This window comes from Echiichthys vipera (assembly GCF_963691815.1).
Source record: "Echiichthys vipera genome assembly, chromosome: 2".
Lineage (NCBI taxonomy): Eukaryota > Metazoa > Chordata > Actinopteri > Perciformes > Trachinidae > Echiichthys > Echiichthys vipera.
In genome coordinates, this window is record NC_139827.1 from 304,281 (window position 1) to 311,780 (window position 7,500).

Below are 7,500 nucleotides of genomic sequence, written 5' to 3' on the forward strand. Positions count from 1 at the left end.
TCCCCCTGAGTCCCCCTGAGTCTGACTGAGTCCCCCTGAGTCCACCTGAGTCCACCTGAGTCCACCTGAGTCCCCCTGAGTCCCCCTGAGTCCACCTGAGTCCCCCTGAGTCCACCTGAGTCCCCCTGAGTCCCCCTGAGTCCCCCTGAGTCCACCTGAGTCCCCCTGAGTCTGACTGAGTCCCCCTGAGTCCCCCTGAGTCTGACTGAGTCCCCCTGAGTCTCCCTGAGTCCGACTGAGTCCCCCTGAGTCCCCCTGTGTCCACCTGAGTCCCCCTGAGTCTCCCTGAGTCCGACTGAGTCCCCCTGAGTCCCCCTGTGTCCACCTGAGTCCCCCTGAGTCCCCCTGAGTCTGACTGAGTCCTTCCTGTGTCCCTCAGGACTTCCTGTTCCCCGTGGACGCTGTGATCCGGGCAGGAGGGTACGTGTTCCACCAGGTCACCGCCACAGACACCCTGAAGACCGGGGACCAGGTCCAGCTGCACCTGGACCAGGTACACACCTGGACCTGTCTGTCTCTCACCTGTCTGTCTCTCACCTGTCTGTCTCTCACCTGTCTGTCTCTCACCTGTCTGTCTCTCACCTGTCTGTCTGTCTCTCACCTGTCTGTCTCTCACCTGTCTGTCCCTCACCTGTCTGTCTCTCACCTGTCTGTCTGTCTCCTGTCTGTCCCTCACCTGTCTGTCTCTCACCTGTCTGTCTCTCACCTGTCTGTCTCTCACCTGTCTGTCCCTCACCTGTCTGTCTGTCTCTCACCTGTCTGTCTCTCTCCTGTCTGTCCCTCACCTGTCTGTCCCTCACCTGTCTGTCTCTCACCTGTCTGTCTCTCTCCTGTCTGTCTGTCTCTCACCTGTCTGTCCCTCACCTGTCTGTCTGTCCCTCACCTGTCTGTCTCTCTCCTGTCTGTCTGTCCCTCACCTGTCTGTCTCTCACCTGTCTGTCCCTCACCTGTCTGTCTCTCTCCTGTCTGTCTCTCACCTGTCTGTCTCTCTCCTGTCTCTCTCTCACCTGTCTGTCTCTCACCTGTCTGTCTCTCACCTGTCTGTCTGTCTCTCACCTGTCTGTCCCTCACCTGTCTGTCTCTCACCTGTCTGTCTCTCACCTGTCTGTCTCTCACCTGTCTGTCTCTCTCCTGTCTGTCTCTCTCCTGTCTGTCTCTCACCTGTCTGTCTCTCTCCTGTCTCTCTCTCACCTGTCTGTCTCTCACCTGTCTGTGTCTCACCTGTCTGTCTCTCACCTGTCTGTCTCTCACCTGTCTGTCCCTCACCTGTCTGTCTCTCACCTGTCTGTCTCTCTCCTGTCTGTCTCTCACCTGTCTGTCTGTCAGGCCCACAGACTCAACTGTCTGTCTCTCACCTGGACCTGTCTGTCTCTCACCTGTCTGTCTCTCTCCTGTCTGTCTGTCTCTCACCTGTCTGTCTCTCACCTGTCTGTCTCTCACCTGTCTGTCTGTCAGGCCCACAGACTCAACTGTCTGTCTGTCTCTCACCTGTCTGTCTGTTTCTCACCTGTCTGTTTCTCACCTGTCTGTTTCTCACCTGTCTGTCTCTCGGGCCCACAGACTCACCTGTCTGTCTCTCACTTGTCTGTCTCTCACCTGTCTGTCCCTCACCTGTCTGTCTCTCACCTGTCTGTCTCTCTCCTGTCTGTCTGTCACCTGTCTCTCTCTCACCTGTCGGTCTCTCACCTGGACCTGTCTGTCTCTCACCTGTCTGTCTCTCTCCTGTCTGTCTGTCTCTCACCTGTCTGTCTCTCACCTGTCTGTCTGTCAGGCCCACAGACTCAACTGTCTGTCTGTTTCTCACCTGTCTGTCTGTTTCTCACCTGTCTGTCTCTCGGGCCCACAGACTCACCTGTCTGTCTCTCACCTGTCTGTCTCTCAGGCCCACAGACTCACCTGTCTGTCCCTCACCTGTCTGTCCCTCACCTGTCTGTCTCTCACCTGTCTGTCTCTCAGGCCCACAGACTCACCTGTCTGTCTCTCACCTGTCTGTCTCTCACCTGTCTGTCTGTCTGTCACCTGTCTGTCTGTTACCTGTCTGTCTGTCTCTCACCTGTCTTTCAGGCCCACAGACTCACCTGTCTGTCTCTCACCTGTCTGTCTCTCAGGCCCACAGACTCACCTGTCTGTCTGTCTGTCACCTGTCTGTCTCTCAGGCCCACAGACTCACCTGTCTGTCTGTCTGTCTGTCACCTGTCTGTCTGTCACCTGTCTGTCTCTCAGGCCCACAGACTCACCTGTCTGTCTCTCACCTGTCTGTCTCTCAGGCCCACAGACTCACCTGTCTGTCTGTCTGTCACCTGTCTGTCTCTCACCTGTCTGTCTGTCACCTGTCTGTCTCTCAGGCCCACAGACTCACCTGTCTGTCTCTCACCTGTCTGTCTGTCACCTGTCTGTCTCTCAGGCCCACAGACTCACCTGTCTGTCTGTCACCTGTCTGTCTCTCAGGCCCACAGACTCACCTGTCTGTCTCTCACCTGTCTGTCTGTCACCTGTCTGTCTCTCAGGCCCACAGACTCACCTGTCTGTCTGTCTGTCACCTGTCTGTCTCTCAGGCCCACAGACTCACCTGTCTGTCTGTCTGTCACCTGTCTGTCTCTCAGGCCCACAGACTCTCCTGTCTGTCTGTCTGTCACCTGTCTGTCTGTCACCTGTCTGTCTGTCACCTGTCTGTCTCTCAGGCCCACAGACTCACCTGTCTGTCTGTCTGTCACCTGTCTGTCTCTCAGGCCCACAGACTGTCGTGCATGGTGAACCACACAGCGACCCACGTGCTGAGCTTTGCCCTGAGGGCCGTTCTGGGGGCTTCGGTGCAGCAGAGAGGATCTCACGTGGGGGCGGAGCGGCTCCGCTTCGACTGCAGCGTCAAGGTCAGACACCACCTGCTAACATTAGCTGCTAACATTAGCAGCTAACTAACAGCAGCTAACATTAGTAGCTAACATTAGCAGCTAACTAACAGCAGCTAACATTAGTAGCTAACATTAGCAGCTAACTAACAGCAGCTAACATTAGCTGCTAACATTAGCAGCTAACTAACAGCAGCTAACATTAGTAGCTAACATTAGCAGCTAACTAACAGCAGCTAACATTAGTAGCTAACATTAGCAGCTAACTAACAGCAGCTAACATTAGTAGCTAACATTAGCAGCTAACAGTTGGAGCTAACATTAGCAGCATACTAACAGCAGCTAACATTAGCAGCGAACATTGGCAGCTAACCAACAGCAGTGAACATTAGGAGCTAACATTAGCAGCTAACCATAGATGTCCCCTCTGTCCTCTGTCTGTCCTCTGTCCTCTGTCTGTCCTCTGTCTGTCCTCTGTCTGTCCTCTGTCTGTCCTCTGTCTGTCCTCTCTGTCCTCTCTGTCCTCTGTCTGTCCTCTCTGTCCTCTCTGTCCTCTGTCTGTCCTCTGTCTGTCCTCTCTGTCTGTCCTCTGTCTGTCCTCTCTCTGTCCTCTGTCTGTCCTCTCTCTGTCCTCTGTCTGTCCTCTGTCTGTCCTCTCTCTGTCCTCTCTCTGTCCTCTGTCTGTCCTCTCTGTCCTCTGTCTGTCCTCTGTCTGTCCTCTCTGTCCTCTGTCTGTCCTCTCTGTGTCCTCTGTCTGTCCTCTCTGTCCTCTCTGTCCTCTGTCTGTCCTCTGTCTGTCCTCTCTGTCCTCTCTGTCTGTCCTCTCTCTGTCCTCTGTCTGTCCTCTGTCTGTCCTCTCTGTCCTCTGTCTGTCCTCTCTGTCCTCTCTGTCCTCTGTCTGTCCTCTCTGTCCTCTGTCTGTCCTCTGTCTGTCCTCTGTCTGTCCTCTGTCTGTCCTCTCTGTCTGTCCTCTGTCTGTCCTCTCTCTGTCCTCTGTCTGTCCTCTCTCTGTCCTCTGTCTGTCCTCTGTCTGTCCTCTGTCTGTCCTCTCTGTCTGTCCTCTGTCTGTCCTCTCTCTGTCCTCTGTCTGTCCTCTGTCTGTCCTCTCTGTGTCCTCTGTCTGTCCTCTCTGTGTCCTCTGTCTGTCCTCTGTCTGTCCTCTCTGTGTCCTCTGTCTGTCCTCTCTGTCCTCTGTCTGTCCTCTGTCTGTCCTCTGTCTGTCCTCTGTCTGTCCTCTGTCTGTCCTCTCTGTGTCCTCTGTCTGTCCTCTGTCTGTCCTCTGTCTGTCCTCTGTCTGTCCTCTCTCTCTGTCCTCTCTGTGTCCTCTATCTGTCCTCTGTCTGTCCTCTGTCTGTCCTCAGAGCTCTCTGAGCGTCTCTCAGCTGCAGCAGGTGGACAGGTGTGTCCATGACATCATCTCAGCCAATCACATCGTCCACAGCCAGGAGCTCCGTCTGCAGGACGCCATGACCATCAGGGGACTGAGGACAGTGGACGAGGTGACCCGTCTCTCACCTGTCTGTCTGTCTCTCACCTGTCTGTCTGTCTCTCACCTGTCTGTCTCTCACCTGTCTGTCTCTCACCTGTCTGTCTGTCTCTCACCTGTCTGTCTGTCTCTCACCTGTCTGTCTCTCACCTGTCTGTCTCTCACCTGTCTGTCTGTCTCTCACCTGCCTGTCTGTCTTTCACCCGTCTGTCTCTCACCTGTCTGTCTCTCACCCGTCTGTCTGTCTCTCACCTGTCTGTCTGTCACCTGCCTGTCTGTCTTTCACCCGTCTGTCTCTCACCTGTCTGTCTCTCACCTGTCTGTCTGTCTCTCACCTGTCTGTCACCTGTCAGTCTCTCACCTGTGTGTCTCCCACCTGTCTGTCTCTCTCCTGTCTGTCTCTCACCTGTCTGTCTGTCTCTCACCTGCCTGTCTCACCTGTCTGTCTCTCTCCTGTCTGTCTGTCTCTCTCCTGTCTGTCTCTCACCTGCCTGTCTCACCTGTCTGTCTCTCACCTGTCTGTCTGCCTCTCCCCTGTCTGTCTGTCACCTGTCTGTCTCTCAGCTCTGGTCCTATGATGAGGAGGCTCACCTGTCTGTCTCTCACCTGTCTGTCTCTCACCTGTCTGTCTCTCACCTGTCTCTCTCACCTGTCTGTCTCTCACCTGTCTGTCCGTCTCTCACCTGTCTGTCTCTCACCTGTCTGTCTCTCACCTGTCTCTCTCACCTGTCTCTCTCACCTGTCTGTCCGTCTCTCACCTGTCTGTCTCTCTCTCACCTGTCTGTCTGTCTCCTGTCTCTCTCTCACCTGTCTGTCTCTCCCCTGTCTGTCTCTCACCTGTCTGTCTCTCAGCTCTGGTCCTATGATGAGGAGGCTCACCTGTCTGTCTCTCACCTGTCTGTCTCTCACCTGTCTGTCTCTCACCTGTCTCTCTCACCTGTCTGTCTCTCACCTGTCTGTCCGTCTCTCACCTGTCTGTCTCTCTCTCACCTGTCTGTCTCTCTCTCACCTGTCTGTCTGTCTCCTGTCTCTCTCTCACCTGTCTGTCTCTTACCTGTGTGTCTGTCACCTGTCTGTCTCTCACCTGTCTGTCTCTCTGCAGGTGTATCCAGACCCAGTGAGGGTCGTGTCTGTGGCCGTCCCCGTCTCTGAACTGTTGGAAGATCAGACGGACAGACAGACGTCTGTGGAGCTCTGCTGTGGAACGTGAGTCTGAAACCCACCTGTCCACCTGTCCACCTGTCCTCCTGTCCATCTGTCCACCTGCTCACCTGTCCACCTGTCCACCTGTCCTCCTGTCCACCTGTCCATCTGTTCACCTGTCCTCCTGTCCACCTGTTCACCTGTCCATCTGTCCACCTGCTCACCTGTCCTCCTGTTCACCTGTCCTCCTGTTCACCTGTCCTCCTGTCCACCTGTCCATCTGTTCACCTGTCCACCTGCTCACCTGTCCACCTGTCCACCTGTCCTCCTGTCCACCTGTCCATCTGTTCACCTGTCCATCTGTCCACCTGTCCACCTGTCCATCTGTCCATCTGTCCTCCTGCTCACCTGTCCACCTGTCCATCTGTTGTTGTTGTTTGATGACAGTGTTTGTTGTTGTTTGTTGTCACGTTTGCTGTCGTTGTTTGTTGTTGTTGTCATTGTTGTCGTGTTTGTGTTTGTTGTTGTTGTTGTCCTCGTGTTTGTTGTTGTTGTCGTGTTTTATGTTGTTGTTGTCTGTTGTTGTTGTTGTCGTCGTGTTTGTTGTTGTTGTCGTGTTTGTGTTTGTTGTTGTCGTCGTGTTTTATGTTGTTGTTGTCTGTTGTTGTTGTTGTCTGTTGTTGTTGTTGTCTGACGACTGTTTGTGTTCAGACACCTGCTGAGGACCGGGGACATCGGGGACCTGCTGATCGTCTCTGAGAGACAGATGGTCAAAGGAATCAGTCGCATCATCGCTGTGACGGGACGCGACGCAGCTCGGGTCAGTCTGTTAGCCTAGCTTAGCACAAACACTGGGAACAGGAGAAACTGTTAGCCTAGCTTAGCACAAACACTGGAAACAGGAGAAACTGTTAGCCTAGCTTAGCACAAACACTGGAAACAGGAGAAACTGTTAGCCTAGCTTAGCACAAACACTGGAAACAGGAGAAACTGTTAGCCTAGCTTAGCACAAACACTGGAAACAGGAGAAACTGTTAGCCTAGCTTAGCACAGAGCTATCATTAGTAGTGTATCTGAGGCGGTGGTCTTGGTGTGGCCTTCAGGCGCGGGAGCAGGGTCAGGTCTTGACCCAGGACGTGGACTCTCTGGCAGCCAGACTGGCAGGCTCCGCCTCCTCCAGCCTGGAATCCGCCCAGCGCCTCGCCAAGGAGGTGGGCCTCCTTTCTGATGTAGGTACACTACACTACCCATGATGCACTGCAGCCACTGAGGCGATGACGTGCACCTGCTCAGGTTCTGTCCGTCCCTGTGTCTCGTCTCTCAGGCTGTGGACAACACGCCGGTCCCTCAGTGGACACGCAGAGAACTGCAGGGACGACTCCGAGCTCTGCAGAGGACCAGCAACACCTGCGTCAGGAAACTGGAGACCAGAGAGGTGAGAGACACACCTGAGACACACCTGAGACACACCTGAGACTCACCTGAGACACACCTGAGACTCACCTGAGACACACCTGAGACACACCTGAGACTCACCTGAGACTCACCTGAGACTCACCTGAGACACACCTGAGACTCACCTGAGACACACCTGAGACTCACCTGAGACACACCTGAGACACACCTGAGACACACCTGAGACTCACCTGAGACACACCTGAGACTCACCTGAGACTCACCTGAGACACACCTGAGACTCACCTGAGACTCACCTGAGACTCACCTGAGACACACCTGAGACACACCTGAGACTCACCTGAGACTCACCTGAGACACACCTGAGACACACCTGAGACACACCTGAGACACAGCTGAGACTTACCTGAGACACACCTGAGACACAGCTGAGACTCACCTGAGACACAGCTGAGAGACACCTGAGACACACCTGAGACACACCTGAGAGACACACCTGAGACACACCTGAAACACACCTGAGACTCACCTGAGACACACTTGAGACACACCTGAGACTCACCTGAGACTCACCTGAAACACACCTGAGAGACCTGAGACACACCT

The 7,500-nt window shown here is 54.5% G+C and overlaps 1 protein-coding gene across 1 annotated transcript in view; it reads left to right on the forward strand.

Annotated features, from left to right (window-relative positions):
• aars2 (alanyl-tRNA synthetase 2, mitochondrial (putative)) overlaps nt 1-7,500 on the forward strand; it is a 20,581-nt gene that overhangs the window by 11,493 nt on the left and 1,588 nt on the right. Inside the window, exons 13-19 of the mRNA XM_083926058.1 lie at nt 380-493; nt 2,730-2,870; nt 4,211-4,348; nt 5,438-5,541; nt 6,190-6,298; nt 6,582-6,707; nt 6,803-6,913. Coding sequence (XP_083782184.1) covers nt 380-493; nt 2,730-2,870; nt 4,211-4,348; nt 5,438-5,541; nt 6,190-6,298; nt 6,582-6,707; nt 6,803-6,913 — 843 coding nt within the window. The remainder of the gene's footprint in view (nt 1-379; nt 494-2,729; nt 2,871-4,210; nt 4,349-5,437; nt 5,542-6,189; nt 6,299-6,581; nt 6,708-6,802; nt 6,914-7,500) is intronic.